Below are 17,409 nucleotides of genomic sequence, written 5' to 3'. Positions count from 1 at the left end.
GTACATTTAATAAAAATGTATAAAAAATTACAGCACGACGCATAGCTAACAATGACGTACTCCTAGATACACGGAGAGAGAGAGTTTACAAACGATTCGCAAGTTGATAAATACCTTGGTTAGGGAGATGTGAGAGTTCCTTGAGCTGCCAGGTATCCACGATCCTAGACAGTATATTCCACAGAGGTTCACAATCCACAGAATAAACAGTCCACAATATAAAGCAATCCACACGATAATATTTCCACGGTATTAAGGTCCCGGTCTTCTAGGTGGGGTAACACTTGGACATAGATCGGAAGGTTGCGGAAAGTTTTTCCAGGGTTGGGCTCGCGGTGGCTAACCAAATGATAACTGCTGGATTTGTCATCGTTCCTTCATATTGTTTTTCCACTTGGGTTTTTTCCATGAGGTCAGAATCTCATTGTTAAGGGTTGGGTGTCCAATACGTGAATTACTTCTAAAGGTTCCAGGTGACATATGCCTAACTAGATGGATCATCCTCAACGAGAAAGTAAGTTCGTGGGAAAGACTTTTTATGGGTTTCAACAGATCTTTTGATAAAATGGTGGAGGGAAAAAATCGAAAAATTTTTGATTGAACACCCTCGTCCCTTCGTCCGTCACACAATCATTAATAAATAGTAATTAATAATGTCTATAGACAATGTATATCATTCTTTCAAATAATAAAGATTACCTGAATTGTCTGTTTTATTTTAAATTAGTTAATAATTTTTCTAAATTGAATCACTATTTAATAAGAGAAATTAATAAGTTTTTTTATTGGTATTTGAATGAATAACCAAGTAAAACTTTGATAAATATTTACATATATTATGGTTTGTTGGTGATTTAATATAACAAAATTTATTGTAATGAATAATGATTTTAGCAATTGTAAGAATCTCTTATATTGTCTTTCACTGTTCAAATATCAAATATGAATGATATTTCTTACAGGATTACATAACTTATTTCTATGTACATACATGTTTAGTTTTTTCTTAAAATAGACATATACACTGTATTTATGCAATTAGTTATTGTGGTTTCTGTGAACTTTTAAATGTACATGATATGACCAAATAGTTTAGAGACTTGGTGCATAGTTCCTTGCCTTGGATAATTGTTAATGCCAATGCACAGCCACTTTCGAAGTTATCCCCAAGATCAAAAATACACTTCTACCAGCATTTGTACAGCTTCCAGAAACATGGCTGTAAGCCATCTATTGTAACCACCCAAAATGCCTCCTGTGATGTTACTTTCACCTCATTTGATGATTCAAAATGATCTTGGGCCATTTTTGACAGATGGATTAAACTAAATGCCACATTTTATGCCCAGATATTTGGTGTTTGTGCAAGTCCACCTGTTGTTATAAAAGGCTTGAGATTGTTTTGATGTCATTTTGAGTTATCAAATGAGGTAAAAGCAACACAGTTTGATTGTAATATTTCTTACTAAAATTATTTATTGGACAATGCTAAAATAATGATTTCTCATTTATATGAATTGTTTCTTTAGGCTGGATTTGCAGATGTAAAACTTGAAGAAAGTCCTAATGGCTATATTGTTCATATGGTGAGTAATGCAATACATTTTTTTTCTTATAACTAGACTTTAGTAATTATGATTTAATTAGTTAGAGAAAATAAAATTTTTATTAGACATGGATTAGTTCTTTGCATTTTGTAATAGTTATCCAGTTATATAGACTGATAAAAAAAATTTTAACAAACCAAATTCTTTATTTATTAAAATGTGTAAAACTAGAATTTTTAGAAAATATTTGTTACATGGACTTAGTTTATTAATTTGACGGCTGTGTTCAAAGAAGCTTCCACGGAAATTTTGTCCAACAGCAAATACTCTGCATCATCTAAAATATTGCATTGTTGCAGAAGTTTTTGGAATTTTCTAGAGCTCATTGCACGATATTTATTTCAAAAACAAAAAAAATATATTATTGCCATTAAGTTGAACTACCTTCTTCCATCAATTGAACAGGTCACAGATTCCTGCTGAATAAAACTTGGGCTGTTTTGACTTTTAGAATTCTGCAAGTGCAATTTTCATCTCTTCTTCATCAGCAATCTGCTTTCAATCCAAAAAGTGTTGTGTGGAGTGGAAGAGATGGTGATTGGATGATGCAACATCTGTGCTGTACAATGGGATGAGGGAAAACTCCAAGCTGAGACCAAGCAGTTTCTGCTTGGTCTCGGCTCGATATGTGCCTTCTTGCATTGTCACGAAGAAAGTATACAATGTTCATCTGTGGACGAACTATGGTGACTGTCACAACAAAGTATCTTGATCATTTCTCATGCAGTTGGTTGCCACAGCCTGTCATCCAGTAGGACGGAAGTCCTTCCCGAACATAGTTTATCTTTGACTTTATATTACTTATGTTTAAATTTACCGAACCAATTATAGATTGGAGCAGACATTCTTGCCAAATGATTGCACCAAGCAGTGATAATATTCAGTTACTTTTATCTCAAATTGATAAAGTACATGTGTGAATTTGGTCACAAGAAAGTATTGGAAAATTTGACATATTTAAAAAGTTGGTATTGTCAAATAAAATGGAATTTACATATTCCACAACAAACTTGTAGATGCCATCTGTCCAATCTGTCGAAGAACAATTTTGAAAATCCTAGAGAGGTTAGAAAATTTCGGAAACTTTTGCATCAATTCAATGTATTTATTTATTACAAATCATATTTTCACATGGGTCTGTGATGTAATTGCCAAATTAAAAATTATCTTCAACTGGAACACCAAAGAAATAACAGGTTGAGAATAACTGATAAGAAAGTTAAGTTCAGAAAAATTATAAAATCATCAGTAAGTCAATTTATTTTTATAAAAATCCAGCAACAAATTGCTTAACTTTCCCGACAACATTTAAAACTGCATGTGAAGTGCCATAATTAGAATCATCATTAATGTTTAGAACATCAGTTCATTTTAAATTCAAAATTATGAAACAAGGTTAACCTCAACGATATTAAGTAATAAAATTAATGAAAGTGCTGATTGAATTTTCAAGTTTTGTCTTCTTTTAGTGTGTATCAAGTGTATTTCTTGTATATATTTTCTGGCATGTTTCTTATTCATATTTTAAGTGTAGTCCAGTGGAGAAAACAAGGTTTCTTTTTCTATTTGCTTGCTTATGAAAGAGGTAAACATGAAAGTAGATAATAGATAAATTAATATTACAATAAAAATCTCTTTGTTAGAAACTAAAATCAGAAATGTTAAAAAAAATTTTTGGGACTATTTGACAATTACACCGCTAGTTTTCTTCATACAGAGAAATGTTTAATACTTTCATTTGTCACTGTATAATATAAATTTTAAATTTTATAACTTTTAACTTAAAATTTTGATATAGAAGTATTCTAATAATTATTATAATTTAACAATTTACTGGACAGCAACACGAAGATACATTAATTCAAGTGGAAGATCACTCCACTCATATTATTTGTCAAGGAGATTCTACAATTAGAACCAGATTGAGAGATTTACTCTTGCAATGTCTGAAGAAATTTTAATTATTTTAATGTTAACAAAGACAGCAAGAATTAATAATTTATTTAAAGTAATAAATTTATTTTTTTATAAAATTTGAATGAATTTCTTCTCGTGATTTTGGAAAGAGTATATTTATGACGACGTATTTAGTTATTGTTTAATAAACTCTTCTGCCCCATGTCTTTGAAGATATATAATTTTGAAATTTCATATGAAAATAGAAATATGTGGTTCTTTAGTTATAAGCATAAATTTCGCTGGAGCGAAAAAAAAATTGCAAAAGGAACATGCCAGTAATTGACTTTTTCAACTTTACTGCACCAGGAAATGCATTTCGGGTCTTCTGCCCCTCCTGGGACCTTTACTCCATCTTTCTGACTATTTCTTAAAATAACATTAGTGACCACTGGATGAATCAACTTTGTGTTCGTAAACTGATATATAAAATTGAAATTAAAATAAAAGTTAACATACGACTTTACCTGTATAAAAGTGAAAATAAATGTAAATTTTTTCATGTGTGTTATTGTTTTGCAGTATTATCAATGTAAAGTAGTTACACTAACATCCCTTTATCATAAATAAAGGTAAGGCTGTGTATGATTTCTCAATTAACTTCTTCGATAGACAACCTAAATAATTTAGGGAATATGGAAGGAGAAGATTGCCCCTTTCCAATGACAGTTTGGTTTTATTCGATTACGACAATGCAACACATGGGCGATCCGCCAAGCAGGAATGCCTCCCGGAAAGTCTTTTATGGGAAACTGGCCCCTATTTAGACGTTACGCGAAGAAAACCCAGAAAACTCCACAAGCATGTTCATGCTCGTGTATATTGTGCTGGCACCTTTTTTTTATTAGACTTTTTTGCTTTGAGGGCACTAAGAGATCTTTCAAAATATTATTCATCGTGAGTTCTGTTAGGTCCACAATGGGAGCAGCCGAGTGGTAAAGGACAAGATGTGACATATCAAGTACAGACTTCCACCTAAAGTTCTTTGATTGTCCGAATTCGACCATAGAGAGGTAGACTAAAGTCCAAACCATCTGGGCATATCTGACCGTCACCTTTTCATAGCTGGGCCTTGAAAGTATAACAAGTAGCGCCATTCGGGATTTAATCTTGGGCGAACCGAGTTGAACGGCTAAAAAAATTTTAAATGCGAATACAATAAAATTTCCATCTTATTGACCGCTAATTCATAAGTAGTATAAAAATAGAAAATGCGACACAATATAAATAAAAAGTGAATATTAATTAACTCGTTTGCTTCCAAGAGATTTTTTGGTGGTTTTGAAAAAATATTTTTAAAAATAATAATTTGAGAAAAGTAGAAAAACCAGATTAGCGGGCTCATATAGAAAAGGGAGAGGTGGAATCAAGGTTTGACAGGTAGGAGGAGGACTTTTTGAAGTCAGTATTATAAACATAATTTTTTTATTTACATATTTAATAAAATGCTTACAGAAATAATTGGACAGAGATGACATATTTACCGCACATTTTAATTTTTAAATGTACTTATCATGATTACTTACAAATTGTCCGACGATACATATCATAAGAACGTGTAAAAACATAATGTTTAAATAATCTCGTTTCTTGAATGGGCGGCAAACATGTCTGTTTATGTTGTTAGATATGTTTCATTGTATAATTAGTTTCCATACAAACCATGCATATTTTATCATAAACTTTAAAAATCAAACTGTTTTTGGAAAATAATCAAAATCCTTGCCAAGATTTTGCTTAATATTTGAGTGAGCATAGCTCAGTAAGCATGCACATTCAAGATCTTTTAATTTAATTGCATAATAACAACCAGCTGATGAGTTAAGAGGCCAAGTTGCATTCCGTAGTCTCTTATAGTTCTAAGTTATCAAAGTGTGGCTTTTGTTTTGCACAATCAAGACATCACTAGGTTTAATGCTACATTTTTGCTCTTATTCAGGCAGAGAATGTAAAAGTATGTATTTCGATAGTAGGAAAGATGCTCTTTCTAATGCAGCAAAAAAGGAAAAAATTTAAGATACCCCATATGACACTATTTGCCTCTAAACGTTGGTAAAAATTGGGTCTCAAAAGTTTTCTGTATTTTCAGTGGGCATATTTCTAAAACTATGACAGCTGTATGCTTGAAATACTATGGCTTCTGTTTTATGAGAACGAATTTTGTTCAAACTTTGGTGAAGATATGTGAATACGGTACATTTCGTCAGAAGCTTCTGTTAGCGTATCTGAATTTATCTACTTGAAACTGTCTTATCCTACCAAGTTTCATGCTGTAATTGTCTTTGCATTGTTTAATTACCATTGCAAGTTTGCTTTTTAACCACTGCTCACTCAGAGGTTGCATAAGGTACCTTTACATTTAGGCTTATATCTCAAGAACCATACGGGGCTAATATTTTGTATGGTGTAGTTTAATGTTCTTAGCTACTTTTGTGCCAAATTTCATTGAAATCTGAGTCGAGCTGGAGACTTTGATCACTTGGCACGGAATGATCCTATAATTATTTCATTAGCTACAATGTATCACAAACTTATTAACAGATAATCTTCAATTAGTCTCATTTTTAATCTTCCCAAAAAATTGAGTTTGTTTTAATCTTTGCCAGCTCCAAGAATATCTATTGCATGTTTTTGATATACAGGGAGAATATAATAAGGAGAAAATACAGAAATTTGTTGCAAGGATATACAGAAAATTGCACTTTCTACTCAGAAATGGATGGTTTTTAGCATTTTCTTTTAAAAAACATATGGTTTTTGGTCATCTCCCTAAAGTGGTCCAGAACCGTGCAAACACCGAAAAGTGAACAGTGCAAACACCGTGTAAGCCCGAAATGCATTTCCGGAATCAAACAAATGTCATTTTGTTGAGTGTGGTTTCCCCGAAAGAAAATACAAATAGGTTTTAAAAAAAAAAAATTATAATTTATTAAAATAGTCTATCACAGAGCTATTTGCCTAATCCGCACTTACGAGACATTAAGAATATTTTTACAGTTGTATTACTTGTGTATTAAGAAAAACCATTAAATTTTAATATAATACAATATAGAACATATATAATATGCATATAAAACATATTTTACATATAATATATAAAATATATAATGAAATTTTTTAAACTCTATCTTGTTTTTCAATGTGTCAGAGGCCTCGATAAATAGTCGGGGCCTTTCTCGATCTCCGAGAAGTCCTGTATATAATACACGACACATAACACATATATACATGTATTAATTTATTTATTAATAAATTATAATATACTATATACTTTAAACCCGTACTGATCTCATTATATACAACTATTACTGTTTGTGGCTTTTCGATTTAGTGCCAATTTCAGACGTAGCGCTAAACAGAGGTTCTACTAATGTTTTTTTCTCTGTATTGAATATAGTAATGGAAGTTTTTTGTTTACTAATTCGTTGGAAGAGTCATTGCTACTGTGACCAAAGTATCAAGTGATTTATCTTCAATTGTCTTTCTCGTATGAAAGACTAAAATGAAAATAAAAGGCAAGCTATTACAGTATTCCTATTTTTATAAAATAGAATCAATATGATAAATATTAACAATGTTATTACTGTTGTAATGACAATTAAAATGGCCAGCTGATTTTTGTGCTGCCAGTTATCCGATGGACAAATCACTCGGTTGGGTACTCTGATCAAGTTCATTGTCCCATTTTTATCTCTCTTATTTTCGCAATAAACTTTATTAATATCGTTGATTTTATTATAATTTTTACTAAGCCACGTTTTCAAACGTACAGTTTTGCAATCGCATTGCCACGGATTGTTTCCTAAAGAAATTTCAAATTCGGCCCGATTTGCTACGTAATCCATAAAATCATAGGGCAAAACTCTCAAAGAGTTATGGTCCAGTGACAATGTCTTCAAGTTACTCAGACGATTCCAATCTTCGAAAACATTTATTATATTATTGTTATTTAAACGAACTTCTGTGACATTTTGCCAAATCGTCTTTCTTAAATCGCTCAAACTAGTGAGATCGTTGCCGGATAGATCAAGAATGGTAGCATTGGAGGGTGCAACGTCCGGAAACCTTTTTAATCTTCGATTGCTGCAGTTTACCGATATTTTACCATCTTCGGTTATGGTGCAATTACAGTACGGAGGACAATTTTCGGTTATTCTACATTTAAACTGGTTGGAATCGAGTTTAAATAGTTTCTTCCCGTACAATTCTTTCGGCTGCGAGCAGGAGAGATCGTCGAAATCTGCAAATTCGTCCGAAATTAGTTCTTTCGAAGAAGCTCTGGCATCGTTAATAAACGACACAAAACGATAAATATTGCAGTCGCAGGAAATCGGATTGGGAAAAAGGAACCATTTCGGAGGCGAAAACACAATTTTTTGAACGTCATAATCATTACGAATCGTCGTTAATTCCGAAATATCAATGTGAGAAATGTTGTTCCATCCCAATTTTATTATCGTCCTTTGGGAAATTACAAGCGGAACGGTCAAAGATTTAATATTATTGTATTGAAGATTTACCTCTTCCAAATTAAAATTCCAATTAAAATTTGGAAATTCAGTTAATTGGTTTTTACATATATTAATTTTTCGTAAGTTACGAATACCCAATTCGTGTATTTTAGTTAATTTATTATTGCTTATATCGAATACTTCTAATTCTACCATATTTTTAAATATTTCTGGTTCCAAATATGTAATATTATTATAAGATAAGTTGATGACCTTTAAATTTATAAGATTCCGGAATATATTTCTCGGAAGATATTGAAGATTATTCTTGGAAATTCCTAGTGTTTCTAGTCTGTATTGCTTGTTGAAGATTTCAGATGGAAGGGTCGTTAAGCGATTATAATTCATGTATAATTTCCTCACATTTGAATTATTTCGGAAGAGGTCATTCGATAAAGAATAAATCCTGTTGTTGTTGATTTTAATGATCTTCAATTGGTTAGCGTGCGAAAAGAAATGGTCGGGTATAGAAGTAATGTTACAGTTATCCATGGCGATATTTTCTAATTTATGTGAAGTAAATAAAAAAGTTTCGGGCAATTCGTCTAATTCGTAATTTCTACCGAAATCTAACACCTTCAGTTTTAAAGTAGATGTAAATAAATCCTCCGGAAGATATTTCAACTTATTACTTCTTAAATTGACCTGTTCGACGTTAAGAAGAGAATCAAATATTGAATCTGGAAGTTTTTCTAGATAATTGCTCGATATGTCGAGTATTTTTAACGACGAAAGATCCTTAAAAACATCTGTGGATAAGTTCTTTAATTGAATTTTATATACGTGAAGGACTTTTAAATTGTAAAGTCTAAAAAAGACTTTCTCGGGAAGGACTTCGATCGGATTTCCACCAAGTTCTAAATGTGTAAGATTGGAAAGATAACTGAACGATTCGTCGTCCAATTTCCGTATACGATTATCATTAAGTCGGAGGACTTGTAACTGTTTTACGTGTCGGAAGAGATCTTTGGAAATGAAAGGGATATAATTACGTTGGAGAATAAGAGTCAGCAAATCGTTCAATCCTTCAAAACTTTCAGATTTTATACTATTATTGTTACTGATAAACTTTAAGGAATTCACTGTGTATCCTTCCAGTACTTCGCCGAATGATATATTAGGAGGTGGGCAATGGGTGAATTCGAAACTGACGATTTCGGTAGTATTCATATTTTTAAAAAGTGCAGGAGCGTAAGGAGATTCTGGAGTCAGACATTCTAATTTCATTCCGTAGTTAATGGCATATTCTACTATGTACGACCTAAGATCGGGGCAACTAATACGCACTTCTTCTTCTGGTTCGAGAAGAGTCGCTTCGTAACATCTACAGTTGACAGGATTGATAGAAGAACAAAGTATGGTAGAATGAGTCTTTCTTATTATTAAAAACAGCATTAGAAACGATACCGATGAAGCTTTCATCTTCCAGTCCTGTAAAGAAATAAATATAAATTTACACTACTTTATATATCTGTAAAAATTAAAGAATGAAAGCAGCGGAGTAATTTGGAGCCACGTAAGAAAAGTCTACTCTTAAAAATATTTGTCATCATATACAGTTAAATTTCGGTGTAACGCCCTCCCATTGAGTACCACTCTCGTAAAACCCCAATGAATACCTACTCGTACATAAATATTAAAGACCTTTCACTATTTCTTTATATAATCTATATTGTATGACTCGCAGGGTTGGATTAACAGAGACTAGGGGAATGTTAAACTGTCCAACACCCCATATGACATATACCACTAATTACTTATCTCTTGTCTGAAAATGACAGACTTTTAAATAGTCATAACACAATTTAGTCTCGAAGTTAGGACAGAATATCACTCACACAACAGAATAAATAATTCCATAATTGAATGGCTTGGTGCAAAAGGTGATAAGCCATACAGAATTTAAGAAATATTCCATTTAAATGTTTGTGTTTAAGACCGATTGGTTCATTATATTTTAGCTTCAGATTTACTAATCTCTCAATTTTAAGATCTTAATTCCACTTGCCTATATTGACAACCCGAAGTCTTCGTTAAGAAAATGCTTCATAAATATGGTATTTGGGTGTTCAGTTTCAAACCCGAAACATCTTATTTGATTAAAACTTAATGACGCCTTATCAACATTAACTTGTTTTAAAATGGGTTCAAAACACAAGTTTGATTGTTTCATCTTAGTTACAAATATAGCTTACACTTGGATCATTTATAGCACCGCATCTGCTTTAAATACTTTCTCTTCTATTGTGGTAAAGTCACGATTAATGGTAGCTGTGTGTGACCGCTAAGAATCTATGTTCAATGGCTGGAAATTTTTTTCACGCACAAGTTGCAGCCAGATTGACACGATAGTCCAATTATTATGCAGCAATTTCTTTGCTGCCCAGCTTGGCAATATTTTCTGTCTATGTAAGCATATACTCTTTATCTGTATTACAATGATGTAGTACGTCCAAATTGTACTGTACATCCAAGCTTTTCCAACGCTTAGATCTGGAACAGGCAAGTCCTATTGCGAGTCAAAACTGATTACTTCTTCATTCCTGGCATTCTTAGCTGCTTGCACTTTCAAATTATTTTGCATGGCTTCAGCCCTCTTCTGATAGATTTCTAGGTTAATCTTTATTGTTCTGCATTTTGTTTGTTTCCTTCTATTTCTACATGATATGCATCACATGTCTCGCAAGCGTCAGTCATCTTGCTGTCTTGTGTGGCTTATTCCCTTTTACACCTAAGTACTTCAATTGTAACACAATTTTACTTTAAACAACTTAAAAAAATTATGGAAGATTCTTCTTGTCCTCTTAATCGAAGTACAGGATGGTCGTCCCCTTAATGCGCATATTATGTATGTTTTCTAACAAGTTTAGTGTATAAAAAGAGTTACGAAACAGTGACATGGCATCATTTTTTGTGAAGATGACGACATACAAGACCAAGAAATAAAAACAGGGGTATTCCCTTATTTGCGGGTCGAGGGGAAGCTGCAGTAGGCAAATGGGGTACCGGGGATGGGAATTTTAAATTTGGTGATATTTCATAAAATGTTTTAAAAGGAAAAGGTTCGTTTGGTTTGATGAATCGGTAACGCAACGTACGTAATATGCATATTAAGGGACAGCAACAACAAATTTACCCTAGGGACTGAATTTTGAAGTAACTAATTTCCCGAAAATTGAAACCACATACGGTATGTGTACTAAATCTGGTTGATATTTGTCCAATAGAACTGTACAGAGAACTCTGAACATCTCTTTAATTGTAATCACTAAGTATGTGATGAAATACTACAAAAGCTAAAAACAGATGTTCCAGTGAACACAGCTGAATGTGAAAGTGTTTCAAAAAATGAATTTAATTCTCACAAAATTGCAAAATCGATTACTTGTTGAAAAATCCCGCAACGAGTTGCTTAACTTTCCCGACAACATTTAGTGGCGCCATCTGTTATAATATTGTATTTTAAAATTTTAAAAATATTTTAAAGGATAAAAATTTTGAGGGCAAGGATGGATTTTATAAAAAAAAAATTGTAAATGCTAATGAGTAAAATCGTCATTAAGTCTGACCCGACTAGAGATACACACGAACCCCATTATTTCCCCATCCGCTCGACTTTTAACCACCAAAATTTAATAGCATCAAACCCCTTAATAAACCACTAACATTCATACATACAAAAATACCTCCCTTTTTTGCATTTACCAGTAGTATTACAGATTAAATAGTAGTAAATATTGTCCTATAACCTATGCCTAAATCTTAGATCTGGACATTAAAAATTAATCACTAATAATAATCAAAAAATGGAAGGAAATTATCAAAAAAGCACTCGAATTTATAACGTATTTAAAAAATAATGGGCTAATAATAGAATTTTAAAGATTGAAAACTTTCATGTTTATGTGCTTAATGTGAAAAATGTAAATGCTGATTACACAGTGTCGTAGCGAGGGGGTGCAGGGGGTGTATCATGCACCGGGCGCCACTCGCAGAGGGGTGCCCAAATGGTCTCCAAGACAAACTATATGTGTTTCTGGAAGGGGAGGGGGCGCCCAAATGGTCTCCAAGACAAACTATGTGTTTCTGGAGGGGAGGGGGCGCCAATAAAGTGTCGTGCACCGGGCGCCAGTTATGTTCGCTACGCCACTGTGATTACATTATCATTTTAGCGTTAAATATGTGAGAAATTACCTGAAAAAGATGCAGTTTTATAGATTCTATTATGAAAATCATTCATAAGAGCCCATCGCAGTTTAAATTAATGCCAATTTCTACAAAACTAGAATTCACCGTTTTTTTTTTTTTTCAAACCTTCACCTTTGCCCTCTTTATTTATAGTTTGCGCTTTTATAGCACCGGCATTCAATAACAATAGTATAATAGAATTTCCTGTTGAAATCTTCAATAAAATTTCCCGATGTTTCCGAAGCACGTGTAACAAAATAGACAATTTAAAATAAATTTTGTACGCGACTCAATTAAAAACTTCCTGAATTATTTAAATAATAATTTCAGTATTTCTTCTAGTTCACTTTAAAAATTGTTCTATTTATTTTATAAAAGTATAATTCGAAATTATAATTATCTCTTTAAACTTAAAAATCCTGTGGTTGCACAATGGCAGTGTGTGTGTGTATGTGTGGAGTTCATTCAAATATAAACAGGTAAATTTCAATATATATATAGACCAGTTTGAAAAAGATCAGTTATTAAAATAATTATTATTATTTATTCTGAGAAGTCGTTAAGAAACGGAAAAATGATGACGAAATAAAATTATGCGATTTATTTCCCTATTAAAAGGTTGCGCAATTACACGCAACGTAAAATAGATTAGCAGAAATAGCATCCATTTTTATATATTTACTTACAAAACTTTTATTTTCTTTACGATTAGTGTACATGTTAAGTCCGTGAATAGGATAAAGCTAGGATTAACTGGCTAATGCTAGTTTTATCCGAGTCTTTTGGTTAAAAATCGATTAATTTTAAGCTTTATCCGGGTCAAAAGCAGATAAAGTCGACATTATCCAAAAAAACGAGAACAAAACTTAAAATTCGACCTTTATCCTGATTACGTGAAGTTTTCTTTCTACCGTTGTTTAGATATAGCCGAATATAGATTTTGCCTTTGTTACGGGCATGAGCATTTTCTTATTCGTGTTCAGGGACGACAGCATCTAAATACAATCTGTGTGTGTTTAAAAGGCACTTATGCTGAGTGTATACGCATTATGCAACTCGCAATACTACCTGAGATGCTTCATTGCTTATGAAATCAGATGATTACATAAGGCTCCGTGGGTTGATAATTGATTGCTAATTTTAAGCTAATAGGCTCGAGCTATTCTCTCGTCTGTGTGTTAATCGTTTTTTTATTTTTATTTTTGTCTAATTTTCTCATTCGTTTTCTTGTTTTGTCTTGCATATACCGAGTGATCGTAATTAAAAATACCCTTATTCAAAATGCTATCTAGAAAGCTATTTAGCTGTTCAAATACAACCAAATCTGGCTTAGAGACATTTCAGGACACGCGAAAGACATTTCCGTTAAAAAATTATTATGAGAACTCACCACTATATCACTTTGGATATTAATCAGTGTGATATTTGGTCTTAGGGACACTTAAAAAGCGTAGTTTATCGAGGACGTGTTGTAAATTCGACAGCCTCGAAAGACATTATCATACTGTATGCGAGATGAGAAGACAGTATCATAGACAATCAATTAGGGTCAGTCGATGAACACACTGTTTATCCCCATCTCAGAATAGGGACCACATTGAGCAGTAATCCTTGCTTCACTGAAGATCTCTACGTACACGAGTGCCTTGTACAAATAAAATGTTGCTGGCAGCACCATAAATGCCTTAGTGTTGAGTTTTAGTACTAACATTTTACGAAAATGTGTTCCACACGTTATGAAATGATACCATACCAGATTTAGATTGATAAATATCTCTAGACGGCGTTGAATATGGCTATTTTAATTACGATTAGCAGGTACATACTGTTTTTCTTTCGAGATTTCTGCTTAATTATTCCACTTAAAAGTTTGTCTGGATAGATGTGAAATTTATTTTGGAAATTTTCTGTTCAATTTTTCGAATTTTAGTCTAATTTTTTCACATAATTTTAGTATAGTAGATTAATTCAAGCGTACTTTTTTTACTAAAAACAATAAAATTATCTTATTCTAATCGCTTTGAAACTCGCCTAAACTGATAACATTAAGCGAAGTACGTAAATAAGCCTACAGTTAGTGGAAATTTTGTTTTTCCGTGACCATCTTCGATCCGGCAGGTCCACAATGGACCTGTACCACAACATATGTTTGTTGCGACCATCATCATCCGTGGTTTGACAAACTTACGTTTTGGGAGTTATTAATTCTAACAACATTAACCGACTGATAACAATATCCGTGATTACAACAAGCTGATTCTATTGTAATTACAGTACAATACGTTTTCAAATCAATGCCTTTTATTGTTTTAGCATATCTTTTAATGCCAATGTCGATAAAACCAGAATTTTTACTAATTGTAGTCTTACCATTACACTCATGTTCAAAAAATAAGCGCAACCATTAATTTGTCTTATACCACAAACTATTGATCAGAACAGCGTGATGCTTAACATATTTAACAGAGCATTGTTTTGTTGCACAAAAATACAAACGAAAAACAAAAATTTAATCTGAATCATGCCAAACTAAAATTAACAAGAAAAGTATTAATTAAGTATTGTCGTAATTTTTCACAGAAAATGGTTAATATGGCTCGTGGTTGTTTCCTGCACGCGCACAGGTTGCTCAGCAATTGCTCATAGCGGTTATAAAGTTTATCAGCCCTGTCGAGAATTCCATTCTTGAACTCCTCAGAATGTTATTGGTAGATGGATGCATCTCCTTAGATCATTTCACGCGTTGTACGGTACGGAGATCTTGCTGGACATTCCATGCGACAAATATCTTAACTGTCAAGAGTCATTGACGAATGTATTCTGTCACCTTGTGCCAACAACACTCCAGGAGCTTCAAGGTGCTTTTGTTCTTGACAGAATTAATAAACAACGTTAAAACCACCGAGTAATTGCTATGCGGGCCACGTTCTCGCAGGAAACAAATACACGACCACTCGCACATTAATCACTTTCTGTGAAGAAAAAAAATTACAATTCTTAATACTTTTTCTTGTTTTTGGTTTGACGTAATTCCGATTAAATTTTTGCTTTTTGATTGTATTTTTTTTATGGAACAAAACAATAATCTGCTTGTATAATACGTCTCGGACTTATCCGATCAATAGTTTCTGAGGTATCGGACAAATTAATCGATACTTTCGCTGTCTTTAAGGTTTACTATTTTTCTGTTCTTTCATGATTCAAAAGCTGTAAATCCTAGAATTTTATTTATTTTTTCTCGAGACACACTACTTTCTTACTCTTTCGGATTTTAATAATTTTTTTAATTGTTAGAACGCGTATAAAGTTAACTTAATAATAGACAATTTACTACTTTCAAAAATTAAATTAATTTAATTTCGTGTTTTATTTCAAGCACTTTGTGAGGAATCTAATTTCGTCCGCGAGTAGTGTTTTTTTATCCGTTTCAATCACCTAAGTTTACGATAAATTCTTACAAATTTGTTATATTTTATATTAACCGTGGAAACAAATATTCATGTTTTTAAACTTAAACTTGTCATCTGAGCTTAAAAAAAATATAGCAACATGTAAATACTTACGTGAAACTTTCATTCAATTGCGGTACTTGTAACTTACAAGTACAAAATCACACACACAAACTCCACTTACGACTTATTGTATTGTAACCGTAGGATGTTCGTATTGTTTGACGTAAAATACAATTATTCAAAAGTTTTTTGGTGTTTTCAGACACCACAAAGACTTTCTGGATACAACGGGAATTCCAGAGATTTTCAATGGATTTCCCACTTATTGGGAAATCCACTTTTCCTTCTGGCTTTTCGCGCTATTTATATTGTATCCTTTGAACTTCGATAAATTTAGTGTTTCTGACCGGGGGGGTCTATTCTACGTTCTATCGTTATGCTAATGAATGCGACACAAACTAGTTTTTATAGAATTACACTTAACGGAGGTTTTGGGGAGAGACAAGAGGAAAGTTTTCTCTCTTGTCCGCTTTAATACAGGTTTAAAAAATACTAATCGGCCGCGACTGAAGGTTTTGTCCGTTAAATCCAGGTTCCACTTTAATTCTTTTATATTAAAAGAATATAAGTTGGGCACATAACATAATATTCATTATAAGAGTTCATTTATCAATTAAACGGTTCTAACTAGAAGTTTCAAAAACATTTTTACTGATTACTAACAACAATACTAACTCTATCAGTGTCAAGAACTTACCTGTCATCAATACTTTTATATATATATATGAAGACTATTTAAGAATGAATTATATTTTATTAGTATAAAATAAGATTTGCTTTTTCTAATATACTTATCTTATAGGATAAATTTATTTTATACTATTTGAGCCAATTCTTTTCCTCCTTATCTTACTTTTATACATAAATTATCTAAACATGCATATATAAAGAGATACAAACATAACACAAACAAATTTACAAAAAATAAAACTATAAACCTTAAATGTAGATCACTGTCTATATTTTTTTTATAAGCATTACAGACATACACATGTAAAAACATTACAGTCAAACATACATACATATATGAACACAACACAAATACAAGTATTCCCATCAAAATGAAAAATATAACTGCATATATATATAGAATTAGACAAATACACAAGTACTTGATTAATTCAAATCTGCTATTATTCCACTTGGAATTTATATTTAAATTAGTGTTTAAAAATAGTTAATTACAAATGTTTTTTTTACTATAAATTTGGATAATTCAAGGCTCTAGTGTATTTTATTTCATATCTTAATTAAAAATAAAATTCAATAAGAGAAAATATTGTTTAGTCTAGATATCAGTGTTCTTTAGCTACACTTTTATACCATCTAAGCACAGAATATATACAAATTTAGTTTAAAAATTAATAATTAGAAGAACGGAAAAGAAAGTAGTGAAAATATGTTATCTTTCGGAGAATAGAAAATACCGTTTAATACTAGAAACACAAAAAAACTAATTTTAAAAATAAAAATAGATTCATTGATAGAAAAAATAATAATCAAATCTGAACGAACAATGTAAGTCAATTCAGATTTGATTATATTTTGTTTTTTGCAGATAATAACTGTGTACAGAAACATCAAATAAATTATCCTTTCCATCAATTTGTGTGTGTTCATCCAATAATAAAATGC

General features: G+C 32.0%; 2 protein-coding genes across 3 annotated transcripts in view; one reads left to right on the top strand and one right to left on the bottom strand.

Moving 5' to 3' along the window:
• IntS9 (integrator complex subunit 9) overlaps positions 1–4,071 on the top strand; it is a 32,651-nt gene extending 28,580 nt beyond the window's left edge. Inside the window, exons 18-20 of one of the 2 annotated variants that reach the window (XM_067262672.1) lie at positions 1,530–1,586; positions 3,449–3,615; positions 3,738–4,071. In XM_067262672.1, the coding sequence (XP_067118773.1) occupies positions 1,530–1,586; positions 3,449–3,568 (177 nt within the window). In that variant the 3' untranslated portion in view covers positions 3,569–3,615; positions 3,738–4,071. Of the gene's footprint in view, positions 1–1,529; positions 1,587–3,448 lie in introns of both variants that reach the window. The other variant, XM_067262671.1, reaches the window with a different exon arrangement.
• A 2,989-nt stretch (positions 4,072–7,060) lies between these two features.
• On the bottom strand, positions 7,061–15,887 carry LOC136968697 (protein toll-like). The gene is made up of 2 exons (XM_067262706.1): positions 15,826–15,887; positions 7,061–9,505 (listed from the first exon to the last, which is right to left on the bottom strand). The coding sequence occupies exon 2, from the start codon at positions 9,494–9,496 to the stop codon at positions 7,061–7,063; it is 2,436 nt and encodes an 811-aa protein (XP_067118807.1). The 5' UTR covers positions 9,497–9,505; positions 15,826–15,887.
• Between the last annotated feature and the right edge of the window lie 1,522 nt (positions 15,888–17,409).

The sequence above is a fragment of the Centruroides vittatus genome, unplaced genomic scaffold (assembly GCF_030686945.1).
Source record: "Centruroides vittatus isolate TY-2023 unplaced genomic scaffold, ASM3068694v2 contig_1506, whole genome shotgun sequence".
In the NCBI taxonomy this organism is placed as follows: domain Eukaryota; kingdom Metazoa; phylum Arthropoda; class Arachnida; order Scorpiones; family Buthidae; genus Centruroides; species Centruroides vittatus.
The sequence above is the reverse complement of the archived record's forward strand: the minus strand, read 5'-3'. Positions and strand labels throughout refer to the sequence as shown.

Bases quoted from the DNA above. Each gene is read 5' to 3' on its own strand.
- LOC136968697 (XM_067262706.1), bottom strand. From the start codon at position 9,496: ATGAAAGCTTCATCGGTATCGTTTCTAATGCTGTTTTTAATAATAAGA.